This window comes from Botryllus schlosseri, chromosome 11 (assembly GCF_051294905.1).
Source record: "Botryllus schlosseri isolate E-star chromosome 11, Bs_hap1, whole genome shotgun sequence".
NCBI classification, from domain to species: domain Eukaryota; kingdom Metazoa; phylum Chordata; class Ascidiacea; order Stolidobranchia; family Styelidae; genus Botryllus; species Botryllus schlosseri.
In genome coordinates this window covers 10,456,351-10,481,488 of record NC_137246.1, presented here as the reverse complement: position 1 = coordinate 10,481,488, position 25,138 = coordinate 10,456,351, and the positions used below count along the sequence as shown (strand labels likewise).

The window sequence follows — 25,138 nt, the reverse complement described above, 5'->3', positions numbered from 1 at the left end:
GGCCTGGCGGGTACGGTGATTTTGAGCGAGTGATATTGGTTGCTATACGACAGCAGCTTCGTTTCATTGCAATTGCAACAAACTTCGCATCGACGTTGACGTATTAGATTTTTCCACTGTAAACCCTTAAATAACTTGAAGTTGCCGTAGTTGACCTTTTATATAAAAACGAATACAATGGACTAATAAATGAACAATCATTAGCAGGCAACATATAACATAAATTTTAGGGTTTTGAAAAGAGGGGTTCCGAGCCTCTAAAAAGTCTAGATACGCCGCCGTTTTGGCATGATATAGATTTGTTTCTGGTAGTACAAAAATAATGATTCTGGCCGTTGTGAAAATTCACAAATATGTCGCAGTCAACCTATTTCCGACGCCAAAAATGCGAAATACCTCGGGGTTTTACTGGACTCGAACATGTCCTGGAAGAGTCACATACAATCGCTAAAAAAACAAAACTATCGCGGAACTGTGATCTAATCTACAGTCATAGAAACTATGCCGCGCTGGGTCTTTCTGACAGCACTTAAATCCATATTCCTATCGAAGTTACAATATGACATAGGCTACTCTGCTGGGCGGCTGTAACCTGACAGTGTTAGCGCACTCAATTCACTGCAAAAACTGCAACATCAAGTCCTTCGTATCATAGCCAGGGTCCCAAGGGGGCCAGGTTGTGGGTCCAAGAAATAATTGCTCAAAAGATTCGGTGTCGTAAACATAAAATATATGCGGAAACTACAAATTGCCAAGTTTAGGTATCAGTTTCATTGCTGTCACCTCCCCGAAAATTTCAATGATATCTTTACCTCGGAATCAAAAGCGCACAAGTATCATCCAACTATCATATGGTCGACAGGAACGATCACCGCTCGATTCAATATGCCGGATCTGATTTGTGGAACAGTATCTCGCCGGCGATCCGACAGTCATCGAGCATGCGTCCTCGTTCAAGTCGAAATACAAGCAATTTATACTGAATGAATACTAGTCAGCCCTCAAGTTTACCGGACCGCGACCTGACATATCGATCTCGCCTTTCGCCACATTCCACCGCATTTTGTCGCTTGTCTTTTTGTATAATATTCTTTTTCTTTTCATTCAGTGTGCAATGTGCCTCGCCAGGCCCGGAAGGGTGTCTGATTTCGAATACTATACTCCAAGTAGTTTCGACACTTTCCTATCTTTTCATTGTATTGCAGTCTTCTGGTGTTCTGAATTGACGAAAATTCTTAATAGACAGAACTGATATTATATGCCAATTTTGAGAGCTAATTTATAATCTATCACGGAGTCTTATCCTATTTTCAAATAGCCATGTATGGCCCGCGATCCATAGGTTCCCAGCCTCTTGCTTATCGAATAATGGTGAACAAAATGACCTTTCCCTCAACAACAACAACAACGCCACGGGAGAGTAACCACGAAAACATGATTTCCAATCACTATATACAAACAGATTATAATGAATATTTACTGCAAATCAGTGTTTCCTTTATTGCTGCAGCCTAGATGAGTACGAGTGTATGTCCTAACCTCCAGCGAACACCTGGGGTTCGTGTGCAACCCGATTAGAACAAATTCCGTAAGCTGTTAGTTTTTTGTTTGTGGTATTAATAATGTATTGTCGACTGTAATGGTCATTTACACAAGGCCGATTTTCTTTATTGTTGATTCTGTAGGCCAGTGGTCGGGAACCTTTTTTGTCCGAAGAGCCATATTTGCCCTATTTTTTTCATCTCAACTCCCAAAGAGCCATACATGCCAATAAACGGTTACGTCACAATTGGAAATTCCTGAAGCCATGGTAGCACCCAGGGTTGTAACTAGGGCTGGGCACAATGATTCGAGTACTCGAATCTGAATCGAGTATTTATTTTCATGATTCGAGTCGAGTAGTAAAAGACGAATTTTTCGAGTACTGAAATTATACGCTCTTCGCCACTGAAAGTTAATTCATCAACAAAAATTATAGCTTCAATACTATTTTTCACTTTGGCAGACATGAAACCTTGATTGGCTGTACCGCAGCACACAAAACAGGGTATAAAGTACTTGTACAACGCCACGAACGTTACTAGAAATATCACATTTGCGAAGTCATGATTATCCCACAACATTGTCACAAAGTTCAATGAAATCGGCATGGTCGAAAAATACTAAGTATCGTTAATGTGATGGCTAACGGGCATCGTGCTCTTTGTGTTGGCATAAGAGGTACTTATTTGAACTTTGACATATTACATTCTGTTATGACGTCATAATGAGCGATACTCGAATACTCGACTCGAAGCATATTACGTGATTCAGAATCGAATCACTCAGGTACTCGAATTTGCCCAGCCCTAGTTGTAACCAAGTAACAAGGCTCCGAGTCACAAGTCAATCTCCCTTTAGTAGTTTTGACTCGAGTCAAGTCGAGTCATTTCAATTCACCACCGAGTCAAGTCCGAGTCCAAGTCATTCAACAGAGGGTCGAGTCCGAGTCATCCTATAATGACTCGAGTCCGAGTCCAAGTCATTGTGTTGACTGCTCAGTTTCCAGTTAAAGTCTTGTTAAACCCACTTTTTATAACTCTCTTTGATGATATCGAATGGTTCGCATTTATAATATACTAATTTCCCTCACTTTTAGCAGTTTCTGGTCGCATTTTCAATTACCAGTATCGATAGATGAAATCCCAATAGTGTGGTTTCTTTACTATTCATCGAAATTACAATGAAATTTCGGTATTGTCCGTCTGATTCTCGAGTCATATGACTTGGTTCGAGTCATGCGCAATGACTCGAGTCCAAGTCGAGTCAATACGCAAATTGACTCGAGTCGAGTCGAGTCATTTCTGTATTTTGGGAAAATGACTCGAGTCAAGTCGAGTCATCAGAAAATCGTGACTCGAGTCGGACTCGAGTCGAGTCATGACTCGAGTCATTACAACCCTGGTAGCACCATAGTGTCATATATGGTGTCGACACAAGCAAATCTCACGGCTCAGTGAAATTGATTCACGTCACAATTTCCATTTGGCTACAGGCAATTTGACGGTCATTTTTGACCGGCTTGCCGAGCGTTGAATTTGGTAAAACGGGTATCCATCGAAAGCTGACAGGCTGATTGTGGGGGTTCCAGGGCCATGAGCGGAATAAATTTTATATTTTCGCAAGCAGTACAGCGAGGGGAATAAAACTTATATTTTCGTAATCAGTGCAGAGTCAGCTTTCGATTGATACCCGGTTCATCAAATTTAATGCTCGGCAAGCCGGTCAAAAATGACCGTCAATTTGCCTGTAGCCAAATGGAAATTGTGAGGTGAATCAATTTCACTGAGCCGTGAGATTTGCTTGTGTCGACACTAGGGCTGGGCACAATGATTCGAGTACTCGAATCTGAATCGAGTATTAATTTGGATGATTCGAGTCGAGTAGTAAAAGAGGATTTTTTCGAGTACTGCAATTATACGCTCCTTGCCCTGAAAGGTAATTTATCAACGAGAATGATAGTTTAGATACTAATTTTCGCTGTTGATGCCTTGAAACAGTGATTGGCTGCATCGTAGCATACGAAACATATAGTACAAAGTTACGAACGTTACTGGAAATAGCACATTTCCGAACTCATGATCATCCCACAACATTGTCACCTATAGCGCAATGAAATCGGCATGGTCGAAAAAATACCAAAGTATCTTTAATGTAATGGATAATAGGCATTATATCCTTTTTGGTCGCATAAACGGTACATATTTGAACTTCGACATATTATACTCTGTTATGACGTCATGATGGGTGATACTCGATTACTCGACTCGACTCGAAGCATTTTACATGATTCAGAATCGAATCACTCAGTTACTCGATTTTGCCCAGCCCTAGTCGACACCATATAGGACACTATGGTAGCACTAATTCGAACTCACTACATGGGATTCCTCGTGTCCGCCACATTTTCTCAGTAAAAACTGGTATTTATTGTTCGAAAATAAAGCTCGAAACGAGAGGTAAGACGCTGACGGGCAAAGCCTCGCCAATGATAACGCAATTCATTGTAAGTAGCTTAGAATTTTTATATCTGATATTAATGTGACTGTCACACTGATTTCGAAAATATCAATACTTATCGACTTCTCAATTCTCAAAGTATATTCGGCGGTAACATAACGTTGCGCTACACGCATATATCTTATCGCCGATGATACATAGAACGTGGAGAACGTGGAACGTGGATAGCTATTAGGGATGGTGTGAACGTGAGGTTCACGTTCGTGTTCTGTGTGTGAACCTAGGAAATTTTGAGGTTCACGTTCACAACAGAACCTTGGTAGGTTCTGCACTGTGAACCTTTTTTCATATAGCAATTTTCACTTCATTATAACATCTTTGGTTCAAATTTATTGCATTTCAACTCTATGCATCGCGCTGGTAGCATAAACAATCAACACTAAACGAGCATGCACCTTGACAATCTCAAAAATTTTACTTGCTTTCTTACAAAAGTATGCACGAAATATCCAGCTTTCCGTTTGTGAATATTTAGTGACTCTCTGCTGTGAGCTTGACCCGCAATCACACAACATCAAGAGCGAACATGCAGTCAGCGAATGATGCTTCTTCAACCAATCAATGAGATTGATAAATTGATATAGGTTTCTCTAGCAGGCGTACGGGGTCAATCTTAGCTTCATATGTATAACTGTGTCATGAAACCAAATCCGTGCGATTGGCGTGTTGGCTACTGCTGTGTAACTTGGTAATGGGGTAATATCTGTAGCAAATAGAAACCCGTTTCACGCTCAGCTCAATATCCATGTAGCAATACTCAGACGCCAAATACATTGTCCGACCTGGCCTAGTGTTAAGGCGTAAGCTTATCTTCCCTGGCAAGTCCTTGTGGAAATTGTTGGCAAAGCGACGGGAGATATTGATTTTAGGGGATTATTATATCATTTGATAGCATCAGTTGATACATTTGGCGATGTTTAAAACGTCAATATATACTTCAGCATCGTGGCATTATGTGACCCTATTTGTCGCTAGGTATCGTGTACAGTAGGCTACATTAATATAGGCTATCACTTCATTGAAATTTAAGGTTGAAATTAGCAATATGACGTCACGTGACGTCATGAGGTTCACGTTCGCGTTCACACAGAACCTTTCAAAAAGGTTCGCGTTCACACGAACCTGAACCTTTCGGAGGTTCACACCATCCCTAATAGCTATTGCGTCGTCTGTAATTCGAGTTTGTAATTGCGAATGTCACATCTACAACAGTTCATTTCGCGCCGTAGATCAGGAAGATAATGTGAATTTGAAAACTGCGTTTTGAAATGAGCGTCGCTATGCCTGCTATGTTCTTTGATTCATCGCATCGCATATAGATCAAGATTTCGATTCGGATACATCGCCAGGAGGTTTGACTCACCATTAATTTCGATGGCGTGGGTTCGAATCCCATCACTGTCGTCACGCCAGGATACAGAGCCTGTACTCTCTGTTGCGCCATAAAACGATGTCGAAACATGATAAAAATTGATTACAGAAGAGACACCCTAACACGGGCAGTCGTTATATAAGGCAACTAAATAAACAGCGAGATCAAAGAACTGATCATCAGCCTGCCAATTAACAGGAGCCGAGGTCCGACTCCAGTATAACATAAACAATACTGACCCATAGAATTCGCGAGTGATATTGGCCGCTGGCGTGCCAGTACCTTGAATTTGATTATTTTGAAGAGAGGGGGTCCGAGCCCTTAAACCTGAAAAAGGCATTGTCTTTACCTCTCGAAGACATGTTTATACTGCCACGAGTAATTATTCTGTCCGTGAAGAAAATTTACCAACAAGTCGCTGCAATATTGATCAATTCAGTACCAAAATAAATATTTGGCAAAGAGCCACATCTTATACCCAAGAGAGCCATATATGGCTCGCGAGCCATAGGTTCCCGACCACTGCTGTAGGCCCATCTACCGACTTGCAGCACGGCCTATACTTATTCTAGGCTTTTTCAAGACACCACTTAGGTGGGAATTCTGGAGTATAAGCTATTAGTATACTTTCAGTCTTAGGGATTACAATCATTAAAAGTCTATAAAAGCAGAAAGCCATTTGCACGATGAACTTTGATGATTGATAGGCTAAGTTTAGGTCGTTGAATTCAATTCTGAGCTCAGAATTGTTCTATTACGTCAGGGTTTTTCAACTGTGAATTTGGCCTAATTTCATATATTGATCAAATTTTGACTTTCGTTAGTGCGTTACGATTAGCGTATAACAGCGACAGATCAAAAATTGCTATCGAAATCACCTATGTTGAAACGATCGGCTGTTGTGGGATAGATTTACAGTTTCCGGTAATCTTCAATCCAGTGGATCTAAATGTTCATTCAGTCACGGACCTCTTTTCGACTTTAGAAAGTATACGTGAACGGTACGCGTATACATTTTTCTGTGGTCGCTCATTGCTTGGTTATCATCTTTACATATCGTGCCCGGTCTATACAAGGGGTCGGCAACCCCCGGCATGCGTGCGTGATGATTTTTCATGGCACGCCAAATGATATGACGCACACGACATGTTATAACCATGCTTGTTGCAAAAAGGGAAAAATAGCAAAAGCTGTAGAGGCGACCTAAAATTGTTTCGTAAATAACATAAATAGAGTCTCTTGAGGGCAGATTTATTTACCTTGAAAATATTTTCCGCGCTTCACGCGATTTACTGGGAGCTGGTTTCTTTATTATAATGGGGGAACCCCAATAAAATATGTAGATAAAAAATCTTTTAAATATTATGCATAATGTACAGAAATGAGTCCAACCTAGCAATTTTGAAGAAACGGCAACCGAATATCGTATGAAACCGTTTGAATGCTTCAGTCGAGTAGTGTGCACTGTGCACTGTGCAGCCTGTGGGAGCACGACTATTGTATGGACCGAATATATTGTCGGAATCGAAAAAGTATATTTCGTCGGCATACTTTTATTGGTTAATCGGAGGTGGCTATATACTTTCGAAATCGCAAGATGACCAACGAAACCAGCCATCGGTGGAATCTTCCAATATATATTCTGTTATCGTGAAGCCAACCCTTTCCGTGGCGAACTATTTAAAGTTCGGTTCGGTAGGCTTTTACGCGATTCACGAACGAGACGGATTCGAGAACGGCGAACTCGAGATTTTTCTGTTTAAACTATTGACTTACTACGCACCAGACATGGGGTGATTACTTCACAAATGTAATCGATTGCGATTACGATTACTTGTGATTCCCACGATTACGATTACGATTACGATTACAGCAAAATCAGGAAGTAGTCGATTACGATTACGATTACATTTCAAAAGTAATCACGATTACTCACGATTACATTTGTTTTGCTTCTTAAAACTAATTTCAGAAGAGATATTGGAAGACAATATAAGGCTTGCGATGAAAAGGTCTAATGAGATAACAACTTTACTTATAAATTATACGTCATTTGCTTGTTACGTCATAATGCACCCATTGCCTAACTCTATACAGGATTATTCGTCGCGCCCAACGATTTGCATTCTTGCCAGGTCCGTAACTGCCACACCCCAAACTCCCCAATAGGACCGGGAGCGAGCTCTAAGGGGACTTAAAAGTATTTCGTAGATTAACATAAATTGTTATAGAGCAGGGGTCACCAACCTTTTTGCAACCGAGGGCTACTTTTGAGTAATGATTGAAGCGGCGGGCTACTATTTACTCCCGCCGTTTACCCGTACCACACTGAATTTCCGCTTTGATATTCATAGCACTGGGCAGGACTGGACATCATGTTATCTGTTTCTACAGCAGTCAGTGGGATGTAACTTGACACTGCAATTCTGAGTGAGTGTTCCAGATGTCAGACTTGTACAAACTAAACATTTAGTTAGTTGACGGTCAACTAACTAACAGTTTTTTGAGTAGTTCTAGTTCTAGTTGTAGTTGCGGATTTTGAACATTCCGTAGTTCTAGTTCTAGTTGTAGTTGCGGATTTTGAAAATTCCGTAGTTCTAGTTCTAGTTGTAGTTGCAGATTTTGAAAATTCGGTAGTTCTAGTTCTAGTTTTAGTTGCGCATTTCAAAAAAATATTAGTTGCCGAACAACTAGAAAACACTCGTGTGTCCTGCCCTGCGCGAGGAGAACTCTCCTCGCGTGACAAGTGAGGTTACTGAGGGTTGCTAATGTGATCATGACAAAGGATCAAATGCGCATTGTTGGATCATAGTTAATACATTGATTATGCCGAGTTCACTGATAACTTGGCAAATTTACAACAATCGACAGTGCGCAGGGACACGCGATCTCCCGCTGAGGTTGTTTACTAATTGGAATGTGAACTGGTAATCTCCTGCTGTGCGCTGGCGAGTATTATCTCGGAACTAAGCTGTCGCGTCTGTTAAACTTACGAGATTTGATTCGTGATGATGATGCCGACCACGCCTGCCCAGGCACAAAGAGAAGACGATCTGGATTCGCCCAAGGTATCTTTACAAAGGAAATTGCAGAAATTGCCTGGGTCGTCTCCTCCTGGCTCTCCAACTCACAAGTAACCGAAAATCTCACTCTTCAACTTTCTACCTCCAAGTCAGTGTCGTCCGCTTGAAGTTAAATCCGGCCCGTAAGAGGTGAAAAAGTATGCAAGGGAACATCGACTACTCCTGGGTCAGAATGTGCTAAACTGTGGGCGGAATATGACCGACTTGCCAGAATTACGGAACTTGGCGAATGATTTTCTTGGGATGACTGCGACATCTGCGCCCAGAAGGGCTTTCTCGCATGCTGGGATTTTGTATTCCCCAAAGAGGGCAAAATTCAACGGAAAAACATTTTCGCGACTCATGTTGATTCGATGCAATCAGTATAACCGCTGCAGAAAATGGTTTAGTTTATTCTGTACTGATTACAGAAAAGTTCTGTGTGTCTGATTTTTCAGTAATTTCGCTGTACCGACGTTCATGTGCAAGTCTGGAACGCCGAATTCGAATAAAATAAAAAAGAATGAGTTGATTGAGAATTAAATTTAGTTAGTTGTGTTTTAGTTAGTTAGTTGCCGATATTTAAATTTCGTTAGTTCTAGTTCTAGTTATAGTTGCGAGTTTGGAAAATTGAGTAGTTCTAGTTCTAGTTCTAGTTGCGTAATTTGAAAATTGGGTAGTTCTAGTTATAGTTATAGTTGCGAGTCTTAAAGATTGAGTAGTTCTAGTTATAGTTCTAGTTGCGCTTTTTGAAAATTCAGTAGTTTGTACAAGTCTGCCAGATGTACCTTGATTGAGCGTGTTTTGTGTTTGCTTTTGATGACGTTCATGTCCGAAAAGGCTGATTCACAACGATAAGTTGAATGTTGAACCATAGACGCTTGCAACCTTCATAGCTGCTGCGCATACACCTCTGTACTTTTCCGTATCAACAATATGCACCAAACGTTTGCTGCAGACTGAGGTGGGAGTCATTTTGCAGTGTTACAATTTCAATCTCCAACTGTTCAGCATCCAGAAATGACAAGATTTCATTATACCGGACAGCAGCAACGATTACAGAAAGTTAGAAACATGGAATATTAAACTGCGTTGAGTGTAACAGAAACAAGCTGTGCAAAAAGATGCAATACGTAATGGGTATACATATATTGAAAATCTGCTACTACTTCACGGCTATCTGACTCCGAATAGTAATATTGTTTACTACTTTGGCATTGTCCTGGTCGTCGAGCTATCGTAACGGAACCCCCCAACATTTCAAGAAGACCGTGGATGGCATTCCGTCATGTCGCGTTTATAGGCACTGCGCCTTATCTTGAATTTCTGGTGATTCTATCACGTACATGGTAGGCTACATCTATATATTACTAATTGTAATTGAAGATATTTGTAAGTGTTTATTTATGTAAGTTACCTGTTAGTGTGATTTAAACAAGAATAGCTGAATAAATCAATCTATATATTTAAAAGCTCACTGGTAATAATCCGACGAATATTGGTAAATGCTGCTATTCCACCTATTTTTAGAACGGGCTCGCGGGCTACTCATATAGTCCTCGCGGGCTACCTGGTGCCCGCGGGCACCGGGTTGGTGACCCCTGTTATAGAGTATTTTCAAGACAGTTAATTAACTTGAAAATTTTCTTCGAGCTTCGGGATTTATTGTCTCTAAATAGCTTGATTTTGAAATGCATACCTCTCCCTCTCAAGAAAAAAAGCAAGCATAATTTATTGGAATAGACATTTCGTGGGCGGTCATTACCCCACCACGACACACCGAAAGACGTATGCAATTTCGGCCAACATGCAACTCCACAAAGTGTGCTACCATAGAATGACCTTTGTGCCAAAACTTTGGGTATGTGTCCATTGTCAGTAGCCGCGCTCTGTGGTCGTGACGAATAGTCCGGTCCTTCCAATCTGAGCCCCAACAATGCAAATGCCACCCGGGGCACTCACAGAGGAATAAAGACATGACAATTTGTGTGTGCGTCCCACGAAAGTTTTTTTATTAGTCTGCTGCGTTTGGGTGACTACAGTATCTTTTGATTATATAAAAGGCGGGCGGTCACTAATTAACAACATTCAATGAAGTAATTATAACAACATACTAGATGCTATAATTATGAATTACGTGCCGCCAACTCTACCGGTAAATCTGAATGAATAGCAACATGATGCAATTACCAATATTATTGACGAAATTCAGTTATCAACTTGAAAACTGACCACCCTATGGGGCCCCAATACCAGGGGTTGTAATGACTCGAGTCGCGACATTTTGGTGACTAGACTTGACTCGAGTCATTTTTTCAAATGCGTAAATAGACTCGACTCGAGTCCATTTTTGTATTGACTCGACTTGCACTCGAGTCATTTTGTATGACTCGAGAATAGAACGGCCAAGACAGACATTTCATGTAACTTCGAAGAATAGTAAAGTTACCACATTATTTGTATTTCGTCTATCAGTCCTGATACTTGGAAATAGGGCCGTAAACTGTGAAAACTGATGAAAATTACTACATGATAAATACGAGCCATTCTATATCACTCGAGCAGAGTTGAAAAAAGTGGGTTGAACCGGATTGACATGAAAACTGATCTTTGAACATAACGACTTGGACTCGTAGGCCTACTCGAGTCAAACACTATGACTGGGACTCGTCCCTATACTAGCTGGCTTGGACTCAGACTTGACTCGGGGGTGAATTGAAAATGACTCGACTTGACTCGAGTCAAAACTATAAAAGTGAGATTGACTTGTGACTTGGCACATTGTGACTTGGTTACAACCCTACCAATACTAACGTTGGGAGTGGGGGACGAATTGCTGCTTTGGTCCTGATTGTGCCTACAACCCACGCTAACATGGTGTATAAGCGGATGGCTATGGCGAAGGTATAAATGTCGAGTGAAGAATTGTGACATAACGATTGGCGCCCGTTTCATGTAGACTCTACATGAAACGGGCGCCAATCGTTATGACTCTACATTGTAGAGTCATATGAGAATAAGATAAAGTGAGCTTAAAATTCTTACACTTAAAACCGATACTGAAAGCTGCCGTTACGAGAAACAGTAAAGAACGGCTCGGTTATGATATATATCAGCAGCTGGTGATTTTAACCATCGTAATGTTTTATTTGACGAGTACAAAATTTCAAATCTTTGTCCGGTGTACGTACAATACATACGTAACGTATACTACATAGATAGCCTACTGCTCGCCAAGCATCAACGGTCAAACTGCGTTCAACTGAGAATAAGTTACTATTTGAAACTAGGCAGAGTGGTGATTATTATCTTGCTGCGAGGTAGTGGCGTCTTGAGTGTATTGATAACCTCATATACAGCATGGCTTACACTCTTTTAACAATCACACAACAATGTACAGCGAATATATATTTACTACATGTGGATACTTCTTACGCAAGGACGAGCAAGGCTAATACTTCTGACGTAATAATGAGCAGTGGCGTTTGAAAATCAACCGTTTGCGCTATCCATAACCTGGTATAACATCTCTTCCTTGTTCACGAATATTCGGTCATGTCATATTCATTGTGCAAATAAAAAGTAATCGTTCTTTCACTAATAAATCGATTAGATATGTGAAGTAGTCGATTACGATTACGATAACTTTGGATTTTTTTCGAATGTAATCGATTGCGATTACGATTACTTGAAAATGCTGTAATCGTCGTAATCGATTACGATTACTAATGGTGATTACCCCATGTCTGCTACGCACCAACATCCCATTATGAAACGTCAGTGTGCAAATTGCTGAATGAATTTGGCCAATATTATTGATGCTTGGTAGCAATGTTCCCTCTAAAAGCCAGGGGTTGGCAAACTACGACCCGCGACACCGTTTTGTGCGGCGTGCAAAAGCCTCAAAAATCGTAGGCGCAATTAAAATATTGAAAAATGTGTAGTTAAAATCAAATTTCTGCAGGGACTCGATTAAACTTTTTCTGATTATATTTCACCTTGATAATTATAAGTTATGTTCTGATTAGTATATTTTTATTTCATTGCTGGTGCGATAATGGCCCGACGTCAGGGCCCACGCATTTGAAAAGGTTTCAATTGCTAAACATTGCAGAAAGTCAATATGGGATTGACTTTCGGATAGCGAGTGTGATTTTACATTGGCAACTCCGGCAAGTAGTACTTTTAGTACTGTACTTGCAAAAACCGATTCGTGCGTGTGGTAGCGGTAGGTAGATTCGTTCTCTGTATGTGCAGAAGTATTTCTATTTACAAAATCTATATGTATAGCATATTTGAAGCTAACATGGTTATGACGCTGTCATGGAGTTGAACCAAAATAGAATCAGAAAATATATAAACAGATCATTGCTCAAATGCTCACAGATTCAAATCTCCATCCTGTTCTAAGATTCGGAACAACCGACTTTCATCCCTAGTTGGTTATATTGTAGGGTTAACATATTTTGGAAATCTGAAAAGAGGACACTTTTTTAAAACTTTCAGACGTATGATACTGGAGTAAAATCCATTTTTCCCGACTTTGTGGATGGTTGACTAAACAATAAAATAAAAATAGGTCAACTTTCCGTCTCAACTCCCGAAATACTCGCCGGAATGTTACTTGAGTACTGATTTTCTTTATCTCAGTCGAATTTTAACCTATATTTAACCAAAATTTTCAAAATAAAGGACAGATTCTCCAAAAACATGGCAATTTCAAAAAAATCAAAAAAAGAGGACAAATCCTCTTAAGAGAGGACGTATGGTAACTCTATTATATTGAGGTTGACCAGCAAATCAATGGTTCGTGCGGCAGGAGAATGGATTTAGATGTTGAATGCTCGGCCAGGGATTGTTTTTCTTTACCAACTGGTTACTGATGAGGACGATCCACTAATATATTATATCCGTATTTCTTTGGTCACTATATGACAGTGGTTCCCAAACTTGGGAGCGTGGAAGCATCTGAAAGTAGGCGAGAAGTCGCAGTAAACTGAAAAAAAATCGTGCTCCGTGCGATTTTCTTCCAGTTCATGGTTATTGCTCTGTATATTGTCCATATTTCATGTTTGGAAATTCTCTCGTCTACAGCCATAGCTTTCAATGACATCAAACTATCCGTTGGGATTGCTAGCATTCTTATTACTCTCTTGGATATTTTGTGATATCACGATAAAGGGGGCGCGGAATTTGTTGCTATCATAAAATGAGCGTGTCTAATCAAGTTTAAGAAGCACTGCTATATGAATAAATTACAATACTGCCTTTTGGCTAATAATCTCAATTATTTAATACAGTGCGGCTCGCGAATGGATTTAGATGTTGAATGCGGCCCGCGAGCCCAAAAGTTTGCCCACCTCTGCTCTAATATGTGCGCGTGCGAGGCCTGACACTGCTGACCAAGTCGCCACGCACAGAAAAACGTGTGCCGCGCACAAGAAAGCCGAAATTATGACCTTTCTTAGTCGTTACGCACTGTTGGTGAGTGCGTGCAGACTCGTGTGAAAAATTAGAGGGAACATTGCTTGGTAGGCTGTTACATATACGTGGCAGTGTTGGGATCAAGTCACTACCTTCGAGTCACGAGTCATTTCGAGTCATTGCACATTTTGACTCGAGTCAAGTAAAGTCAATCGATTTTCGAAGGTCACTCGAGTCAAGTCAAGTCACTCGATTTTTGGAGGTGACTCGAGTCAAGTCGAGTCAAGTCAAGTTGCCTTTTCAAGTCAAGTCACGAGACAAGTCACAATTCAAGTCAAGTTGCCTTTTCGAAGTATGAGGCATGATTACGTCATTGCATTTTGCTAGCTAATGTCTGAAGTACAGATTGAGTGGTAATTGATTCCGAACCTATGAACGGATATAGAGTTACATATACACGAAAGAAGGCGATGTATCTCGCTCACATATACGTACAACTGTTAAACCACGTAAGTAATTGTATAGCCTCAGTGTATATAGTTACCAGCCAATATAGAGAATAGAGAATTTCAATAGAGAAACGAATTGATCAGAAGCAATACATTACCCATTTATCAATTGATATGATACCATTCGAGCCTGCGCCAATGGTTGAGGACTATAGAAACTATATTCGAATTCAATTTTAATAAAACAAGAGGTTTTGTTAAGGTATAAGAACGGAGAACAGAAATATACATTTCAATATTTTATTACTTTACTACTAGTTTACGACAATGTAAGCTGTAAGCTTCGATCACTTCTTTTGCGGTCAATTTAGTTGTGGGAGAACAATGAAGGCTCAGTGAAACGCACGATCATTGAATGATTGGTCGCTCTTACGGGTTACACCAGCGTTTCGCGAACAATCCGAACATATGCAAGATACAGTGATTTTTATCGACACCGATTACTTGATGACTTGAAATTGACTCGTGAATTTTGCTGCGAGTCACGAGTCAATTCACATTTCTGATACGCCGAGTCAAGTCAAGTCAAGTCATTTTAGCAAACTGACAAAAGACATACGAAAAAGGTGGCTCGAGTGTGACTCGAGTCAAGTCATGACTCGAGACATCCCAACACTGATACTTGGTAGCCTACGTGACCCTAGTGACGCTAAATCGCGAACAATTTCAAGTTAAATATGTTGGCTGTGTTCAGAACTTCGATATCGCGACCAGCTATATCCTCAAAATGCCAAATATATTCCACTCGAAGCTTTTTGGCTCACTTTCATCAGGAATCAGTAGCACAGCCGACATAGCTGACATCAGCTGTGCTGTAAACCAGCGCTTCCAAAGCTTTTTCATTGCGCGACCCACGAGTAGGGCTGGGCACAATGATTCGAGTACTCGAATCTGAATCGAGTAATTATTTTAATGATTCGAGTCGAGTAGCAAAAGACGATTTTTTCGAGTAATGAAATTATACGCTCCTCGCAACTGAAAGTTATTTTATCAACGAGAGATATTGTTTGGATGCTATTTTCCACTGCGGGAGCCTTGAATCCTTGATTGGGCGTATCGCAGCATAAAAAACATATAATACAAAGCTACGACCGTTACTGGAAAAACATTTCTGAAGTCATGACCCTCCTACAACATTGTAACTAAGTGCAATGGAATCGGTAGGGTCGAAGAAATACCAAAAGTATCTTTAAATTGCTAGATAACAGGCATTATATTCTTTGTGGTGGCACAAAAGGTACATATTGGCAGGCCGATTTAATATATCGCAATTGCCTTAATATATCGCAATGAGATATATTAAGCCTCGAAAAGTGCGATATATTAATCTGCCGTACCGCAGGCCGTGGGGCGCTTCCTAGGCCGTGAGCAGCTCCTGGCACTTGTCATTCCTTACTTAACCTGTTGAACATGCCTCCTGGACGCAAGTATCCATGTCAGAAGGCCTATACGTTGAGCGACTCGGCATAGGCGTTGCAACTTGCAAGCCGTGAAATGTTACCCTGCGATCAGTTACGATTGGTTTCTGCGCTCAGTAAGTGTTAGGACAAAGTAAAGAACAAAGCAATGTAATCTATGGGAGTATAAGTGCCACTGTGATTGTGGCTACGTGGCAAGAACGACACTGCGTTTACAGGACCGCATATAACAACATGCCTCCTGAACGCAGGCCTACGTTGAGCGATTCGGCATACGCGTTGCAAGGCGTGATGCCAGAGGCGTCGTTGATTCCGCTGTGTGTTCTTTCTGCCAAGTGTTTGGTCGTGAAACCCATCTAACTGATGCAGCAGTTCGGAAACGCAAGAAGACCAAGGCGTTCCAAACGTTCACGAAGGACGAGTTCAATCCAGGAAACATTCTCAAGCATATGAAACAACAGCATCCGAATAAGTGGAAGGAGTACATTCAAGCAAGAGATAATCAGGAATAAGCGCCGGACGCTTTCAAAGAGTTCTTCTCTCAGGCTCAGCTGCAAGCGTTCTTTTTCAAGAAGGACGACGTGAACGGGAGGTTGTCATACTCCATTGACAAGTAGATTGTCGAGGTCGTCGTCAAAGAGATGTCGTTCGACTCGACCGAAGAGTCATTGGCTGGAGACATCGCGATGCGTGCGTTCACGCCGGTGAAGAACGAAGCTGGTGACCTGATATCCTACAGTGTTACCATTCGAAACAAGGCACAATTTAACCATGTGCTTGATTGTGTTGCTGCAGCTCTCAGCTTTCGTCAGGTTGTAAACGTTGCGCGATCTGATCGAGAAAATTTGGCTGCTGCTGCTACGAAAGTGGGCACCATATCACCGGGAGAAGCCTCGAAAATATCGCGTATTGCATGTGAGATTGGTTTGCAGACGCTGTCTGAAATCATGAAAGCGTCGTGGGCACTCTCCATTGGCTGCGATGAGTCGAACAATAAGGTTTCACAGGACTCCCACCTTGATTTGAGGATTCGATTCCCATCGGTTGTTGGATTTGAAGGCAGCGCTGAAGTCACGAATGAGTTCCATCTTCTTGTCATAGCATTGTTTGCTCTCTCGCACACAGGGAAAGTTTATGTTGATCAATTTACCAAGCTCATGGACGCTGTGTGTTGTGATTGGCGCATGAAGTTGATTGGTTCATCAACGGATGGAGCTGGAAATATGACAGTCCATACCGCAGGGTTCTCGACCCTCGTAGGGAATGAATCTTTGTGCAAGGAAGCGTATTATCGTTTGTGATGAGTTGCGCATCAGCTCGACCTCGTCACAAAGAAGGCAGTGACTAAAAAATTATGGTGTATTAACATAACTTTCTCAAGAGGATCACAGATGAGCACCTTCTATTGCAAGAGGCCGTTGCCAAAGAGCTAAGATTCAAGGCTTCGTTGCTGAAGGTGGAAGACAGTGCGTCCTTCAACAAGGTGTGGGCTACCGCTGGACAGCGTTTTGCATCCTTACGTCAGTTTGCTGCTGGTTAGCAACGGTCATGCCCACCACATCTCGTGTGGAAGCAGACTTCTCCTTGATCAACTACAGCAAAGACGAGTTCAACTCTGCACTCTCTGATTTTTCTCTTGAAGGTATCTTGTTTGCTCGACAAAGAAAGGACCTCGATTCGTTGTTGGCGTGTTTACACGAGCAGTGCATTAAACTATATTTTTCCTTACAAAACCAGTGCTTTCAATGCTTTTGGGTTGGTTTAGATGGGGTGCGATATTTGCGATATATTAAGGGCTCTAATCTGCGATATTTTAAGTAATATATCGCAATATCGCATTGCGATATATTAAATCGGCCTGCATATTGGAACTCTGACATATTACATTTTGTTGTGACGTCATAATGAGTGATACTCGATTACTCGACTCGACTCGAAGCATATTACGTGATTCAGAATCGAATCACTCAGGTACTCGATTTTGCCCACCCCTACCCACGAGACGCACTTTCGTGGCTAACGTTTGAACCACTGCTACTATAAATTTTTGCGACAGAGTTATTTGGCACCTCTAGTCAATGGACAATTCGGCATATTATACCGAAAGTTTCGATCCTTTTCGGCAGAGGTTTTCTCACTGTCGGTCTTTTCGGCAGCACATTTCACGGAGTCGCGTGTTGGCCGAAACTTTATATGTCTTGTCTTGGTTTGCCGTGGCGCGGTAAAAGTCGACACCGGAAGCCTAATTCTATAAATTATAGCCTACGTATTATTATATTAGGGAGATGTGTACCCCTTTAAAACCAATAAGAGATCTAACGATGTCAAATCGCGTACGGCGTGAAGTAAATTTGACAGACGTTCAATAATTCTCCAAATAAATACTCTATATCAGTTATGTTGATTCATGAGATAATTTTGTCTCCTCTTCAAGCTCGATGCATCAATTGGGGTTGGGGTGCGGCAGTAAAGGTCCTGCATGTAACAGATGATTACAGACGTGAAAGATATGCTCCTCGCCATCAGATCTGCTTATTAAGCGGCGTTAAAAAAGTCTGGAAGTGGACCGTGCTCCAGGTCGTCAGATGCAGAATCATAATAGAATATCAGCCTGGTGTAAATGACCATTCTTGTAGAAAAACTCCATGAATTCCACAACAGCCGAGCAAGCTCGTATCCCATCAGCAATTCGTCTATTACGTCGAACACATAAGAATTATGAGTAGCTTGGGTTGCGGCAATTGTCGGCTGATTATAACAGCAAATCGGGCTGGATTGCTGCATTTCCCGATCAACGTTCACAATGCCTTTGGAGGAAAGAATGAATTTCAATCTCAAGCACGCACAATAACGCGCTTTCGGATTTCACGCTCCAATCAATATCACTGTGACGAAAATCTGGCTCACGAATTATTGTGAGCACGGCAACGTGGCTTGTGGCGCTTATGGACTCAAAACAATTTAATTTGTAGGATTTGCATTTACTCTTCTAATCCTGAGAATATAAAGTGTTTGGAATATTTGGAAAATTGAATACGAAAGTGTAACAATAGAAAAGGGGTCTCCAACTCAAAATGGGTCACAGGCCAGTTTTCAAATTTCGTCGTGGCCGCGGGCCGCAAGAGTTCAGGATCGAGATGAAGTAGGTCCGTGGTTCTCAACCGCGGGTCCATGAAGCAATTCCAGTGGTCAGCGAGACTTCTAAATTTGCAAAATGATTGATAACCTAATTTGTATTTTTTTAAATTTAGCGAAAGCATGAGGCAGTTTCGCTCCACGACTGCTAAAACCCCATGCCTTACATCATCAGAATAATCGTCTGACATGAAATATCGTACTGTGCATTTTAATTGCCAATAACCTACTGGAATAAACATTGCTGTTCACTCTCGCCGCGCAGCCACTCATTTGCTTTTAAGCTGCGCTCTCGTTTCGCCAGACAGCATTATTGCGTCACTATGTCACTCTCCATAACAATCAAAAATTCGAGGCTGATTGTGGGGGTTCCAGGCCATGAGAGAAATAAAATTTATATTTTCGTAATTAGGAAAGCGGCAGCTTTCGACTGATACACGTTTCATCAAATTTGATGCTCGGCAATCCAGTCAAAATTAAGTCAAATTGCTTTTAGCCAAAAGGAAAATCGTCCTACGTTAGTTATCTATAGTCTGGCGACATGCTCGTCACAAACTATAAGGTTTACCGCTAACTACAGTATACAAATATTTGATGCTCTAAAGCTCTGTGAAATTTCAGCTTTGTCGGCTTCCTTTTTTGACATGCCCGTTTGGTCCTTTATGGGTGATAGATATGATGAGTCATATAGTAATCGCGAGCACAGATTGACTTGTTTTATGAATTAGGGATGTGGAAACGTATCACGCAACAATTTGAAACACGTTATGTGACAATGGCAACAAAGAAGGTTTGAACTATATGGAAAGAGTGATTTATTGTGACATAATTGCTATACTCAGACTTTGCTACATTGACTTTATTTTGGATCTGGATTACGCATGCGAGGTACGCATGTAGCGTAATCGTGGCGTATTAATTAAAAGGCTTCAAAGTGAACGATTTTCCTGTCTAGTTGATACAGCCTATGGTTTTAGTCCACGCATCAACATTCAAAAGTAGGTTTTATGTTTGATTTCCAAGCATCCTCTCGCGAGCCGCGCTTTGCCCAAGTCTGAACTACGGTATCGTGCCAAAACGGCAATTCATTGAGCTGATAATAACGCTTAGCAAACTAGTATTGCAATTCAACAGTGACCAGTCCATGACGATCATCTTGGAAACTTACTTCGTGTATCGTGTCACTGACCACTGTGCTGTGCATCTTACATATCAGTACAATTAAACATTCTTCGATTGAATCATTAAACGTATATTATGCATAAATGATAGTTGGATCAGTGATCATGATCACATATTATGTAACATAGGCCTATCAGACACCTGGTTTATATGAAAACACAAAGCAAAATACACTATCTCTTCACGTAAATATGTGGAATATCTCAGGCCAGAGTGGGACAACTAGAAAATATTCAGCTCTTTCAAATTATATTGGATTATAATTACCGAATTCGCAAAAACTTGACAATTGAAATAAATTCAGAATATCAAGAAATACACTGAATTTGCGAAAACTTGCATATTGAATTAATTTCAAAATTACTAAGAAACGCAACAAAAATTAAGTTCAGTTCATATCAATTCAAAGTTCTTTCTCATAAACATGGCAATGAGAATGGCAAATGTCCGTACAACAAGCTTGGCTCGTTTCGCATTATATAATTCTCCAGCATTTTCAGGAACACCAGATATGATATGCGAGATTTTGCTCGAATTAGTCCAGCTGTCCAAATCTGACTTTGGTCATCAAACCATGGCATACAGAAAACGTCGAAAATTCCAGCCTCTGTCCCAGCAGCCTACGGTTCTTCTACAACCCCATGAAAGTCAGGCGTTTCCTTGAGAATTTTCGAGAGATTGTAAAAACTGCTGTAGGTTGAGTTCATTCCATTTCATCTCGTTTTCTTTGACAGTCTCCTGACCATTCCCATTTTCCTGGAATATTGAAACAGACATGGTCAAAGTATTCCGTGTTGCTACTCAAGTACAACTGATCCAGTAAGTTTCTATGTTTTCTAAGTTTCAATGTCTGAGACATGTCAAAATTACATCCAGTGAAAGCAGAAACTGAAAAGTAGCCTAACCAAGTAAGCAGTTTCAAAAGGTTAATTTTGGGTTGCATACTTTTACCAGGTATTCTCAAGGTGACCATGCTTTAAACAGAAAGATCAATCTACGCAGCTACCACAAAACGATTACTTATACAACTAAAAAAAATCTAAAAATAGACATCTAGAGTTAACACGATAACGAGGCTATTTCACGTGGTTTTTATGACAATTTCAATCACAAAGAGTATCTTGGAGGTAGCCTACAGAAATTCAATATACAATTGAATAGTATGCATAATTCTATATTCATATTGAAATGAATCTGAATATTTTCGACTGACACTAGTCAGCGGTGATCGTCATCAACTAGTAGAGAATTGGAAAGAACATTGCATATTAACAATCGTATCACAAAATATGACATCAACGGCATGAAATTTCAGATAATCAGGGTGAAGAGAGCCATAAAGCTCAATGTACGCCTACTATTTTTAGATGGTAGGCTACACGACTCCTTCAATCAAAAAATTACTGCAAAATTGTCTCAAAACTACTTTTTTACTTTTCAAAATCAAATATGTAGGCAGAAAGTAAGAAGTTTTAGGAAAAAAAAACTGTTCAATGAGAAGTGGAAGTAGCGTAATACATATATTCAGGTACCATCCATTGCCTGAATTTCGAATATTGGTCAAGTTTCAACACCAGATTTCACATTGAAGTAGCACAGGAAGTCATAATACCTGCTCTGTTTCTGGCAATTCTTCAATCGGTACATCGATATCTTCATCAGGCAATTCATCTTCGCGCCAATCCTTGTCAATCAAATCGAGCAGATGCCCGTCTATTCTTACTTCGCTATCGGGTGTTGCCATATCTGTAATTAAATATAAAATTTGTTTTATTTGACATAATCTACAGACAAGGGCAAGCTCCGTCCAACGAATAGATTCCTGGATTGACAAAGTGTGTTGCTTTATTTGCACATAGTCGTGCTAGATCAGACATGTCAAAATATGGCCCGGTATAAATTACAGAATACCAGTAGCCTATCTGAAGGTTTGACTAGTCTTTATAGTGAACAATTTCCTCTCAGTAGGCCGTATCAGTTGTAGTGACAAATTTTGAAGGAAAAATTTGACTATGCAACATACGAGCAGCAAGCCCTGTGCAATATATTGAACATAGAAGTAGTTGTGCAATTCGTGACATTATTTATTGCAAAACAGGGCTTCCCTGCCGTCACAGTCAGAGACTTGAAACTGTCACCAGCCGAGTTGCGTTCAAATCACTATCCATCAAAGGTATCAAGAATTTTGTGACTCCAAACAGGAACACCAGCGTGCACATTAAAACAATATCAAAAGTTGCTTCGCGCCTCGCGTCTGTGCTATTTCCTGTGGTGTGGAAAGCAATACAATATCTTGACATACCCAAAATATACATTAACATCGGTCACATCGCCCGAGTAGGCTATATCTTGACATTGTGAATTCAGATCCACTGCAACACGGTGCATCATTTGCAGGGCTAACGAGTGATTTGATTCTGAATATAGAGTGTTAGGATTCGAGTGGAGTAGCCTATTTGAGTACTGGTAGCCCATCACTCATTACGGAGTCACGGCATTAAGAATGATGTAGAAGGTTGGAATCTGTACCTTTAATGTGACCATAACGAATAAAATGCCAGGTCTACATCACATTAAAGACGATATGGTAGTTTTTTGATCATGCCAATTTCATTGCACTTTGCGAGATTGCTTTGGGTTCACAGAGGAGCTATTTCCAATAATGTCAGTAGCTTTTTACCACATGCTTCGTCTGCTGCGATACGACCAATCGCTGCTTACAGCCCTCCACAGAGGAAAATACTTTTAAACTATAATTGACATTGATAAATTGACTCTTAGTAACAATTGGTATATAATTTCAATACTAGAAAAAATCATTTCTCACTACTCGACTCCAGTGTTGGGATCAAGTCACTACCTTCGAGTCACGAGTCGTTGCACACTTTGACTCGATTCAAGTCGAGTCAAGTCACGATTGAAGTCAAATTGAATTTATGAAGTATGAGTGATGAATGATGATGCAAAGTCATTACATTTTGCTAACTGGGTGAAGGACAGATTAATTGGCCATTTATCATGAATCAAATAACGAATATAAAGTTAAATACACATGCAAAAGGGCGCTGTATCGCTCGCGCACACATAGAGCTAATAAAATATGCGAGTAACTGTACAGCTACATTCTACAGTCTGTTATTATCAGCCAATACAGAGGATCGAATAAGAAGCCTCGAGAAGTTGATGTGGTACAATAGGTAGGCCTACCCTACACAAGTACCCATCTACACATCCGTGAGAATATAAACGCATAAACTATATTCGTCTGATCTAAATCATACAAGAGTGTTGGTAAAGGTGAGCACTGTGCAATGTAAGCATTGGGCCGTCCAAGAAACAAAGATACTTTGATATCATATTATTATACTGCTACTACGACACCGTAAGCTGTGATAATTTTGTTTGCGGTCAATAATTCATTGGTAATGTAACAATGGAGCATCAGTGAATGACTGGTTGCTCTCACCAGTGACTCAGGTGTATCGCGAACAACCCTGTGTTATGTCATAATAAGATAGGGTGATTTAATCGCCACCGTTTACTTAATGACTTGAAATTGACTCGTAAATTTTTTTCTGAGTCACGAGTCAGTTGAGTCAATCCACATTTCTGAAGCGCCGAGTCAAGTCAAGTCATTTTTGCAAAATGACTCGAGTCAAGTCATGTCATACAAAAAGTCATCCCAACACTGCTCGACTCATCATTGACTAATCATTAGAATTAATGCATGATCCAGATTCGAGTAATCAAAAAGTCGTGCTCCAGATTTTTTGTAATTACGGTGTTTGCTGAAGTCCATTCTGTTCAAACAAAGTTTTGTGCCATGAAATCTTACACTAGTGAATCGACAATGCAGTCGATAGCCTGGCCGATATCTTCCACGCACCATGCGCGACTGATTGGGAGAATGTCTTCATCATTTTCTCTGTATTTTCCGGTCTTCACCAGTATACCCATAATTCCTGCATTTATTGCACCGATAACATCGTCTCTTGCATCATCGCCGATCATCACACAGTTTTCAGGAGCAACACCTATGCTTTCGGCTGCTTGCAAAAAGAAGGACTTCTCAGGTTTACCTATCACCGTTGCAACAGTGTTTGCGGCATATTCCAGACCGTGCACAAAGGCACCGGGTCCGAGAGCTAGATTTCCGTCATGTTCTTTGTAATACCTTGCTTTATGAATTGCAATCAATGGACAACCCTTTAGCAACAAATTGAAAGCAGTGTTCATTGCTTCATAGTTAAAATGATGCTTGGATAAACCAATAACGACTGCATTTGGATTTGCAGTTGAGAAACCTTCGAAATCTTTTTTTGCATCTTCAGAAACCATCAAGTGAGGTCGACATTCAGTTATATTGTTTTTCAAGTGATGCACTGCCGCTGTCAAAGATGAAAATATTTCGTGGCGTTCGATATTAAATCCAATCCCATGCAGCCGAGAATGCAATGATGACACGCTCTCTTTTGTGGTGTTTGTAACAAACTTGATTTTCAACTGTGATTTTCTGAGTTTCGATATTGCTTCAACGGCACCAGGTATTGCGTTATCAGCAACATGAATTGTCCCGCTAAGATCAATCAGAACCGCTTTAACACATCCTAGTGGAAGCCGGGCTGTCATGATGTGAAAATTGCTATGAGCCAAAAGATCCTCTCTATGATGGCTATGGAGCAATACCGGCGGCGAAGTAGGTACGCCTCTTGCTACTGAGTTTTCAGAAATTTCCAGTGCTCAACCTATTGCTCGGTCATGCAGTACCGTAGTTGAAGTAATATATTATTCCGTACTCATAATAATTCTTGCAGTTTGTACAGGTTTCCTCCGCATTCAAGACGAACCCTAACAGCAGAAATCATCAACAGACGTCAGGTAAGTAGAGCACAACTGAGAGAGAGAGTGAGAAAAGGAGAGCAAAAGAGAAACTTATATTTCACATTACGGTAAAAGAGCAACAACAACGATAGTACA

At 40.7% G+C, this 25,138-nt stretch overlaps 2 protein-coding genes across 3 annotated transcripts; both read right to left on the bottom strand.

Moving 5' to 3' along the window:
* Nucleotides 1-20,215: 20,215 nt before the first annotated feature.
* On the bottom strand, nucleotides 20,216-24,135 carry LOC145450659 (anaphase-promoting complex subunit 13-like). 2 transcript variants are annotated; one of them, XM_080329172.1, is made up of 3 exons: nucleotides 23,997-24,135; nucleotides 21,774-21,907; nucleotides 20,216-20,917 (listed from the first exon to the last, which is right to left on the bottom strand). In XM_080329172.1, exons 2-3 carry the CDS (start codon nucleotides 21,903-21,905, stop codon nucleotides 20,810-20,812), a joined length of 240 nt encoding a protein of 79 aa, XP_080185298.1. In that variant the 5' UTR covers nucleotides 21,906-21,907; nucleotides 23,997-24,135; the 3' UTR covers nucleotides 20,216-20,809. The 2 variants fall into 2 exon arrangements, with proteins under 2 accessions (XP_080185298.1, XP_080185297.1); XM_080329171.1 differs by lacking the exon at nucleotides 23,997-24,135 and adding an exon at nucleotides 22,464-22,602.
* Nucleotides 21,911-24,925, bottom strand: LOC145450658 (haloacid dehalogenase-like hydrolase domain-containing protein 2). Its single transcript, XM_080329170.1, has one exon. It carries the CDS (start codon nucleotides 24,788-24,790, stop codon nucleotides 23,993-23,995), a length of 798 nt encoding a protein of 265 aa, XP_080185296.1. The 5' UTR covers nucleotides 24,791-24,925; the 3' UTR covers nucleotides 21,911-23,992.
* Nucleotides 24,926-25,138: the final 213 nt, after the last annotated feature.

What these genes read in the sequence shown, in the direction of transcription:
- LOC145450659 (XM_080329171.1), bottom strand. An exon ending in AATTGCCAGAAACAGAGCAG is followed by an intron (nt 20,918 to 21,773) that starts GTATTATGACTT and finishes TCAATATTCCAG; the next exon opens with GAAAATGGGAATGGTCAGGA.
- LOC145450658 (XM_080329170.1), bottom strand. Translation starts at nt 24,790, where the DNA reads ATGACAGCCCGGCTTCCACTAGGATGTGTTAAAGCGGTTCTGATTGAT.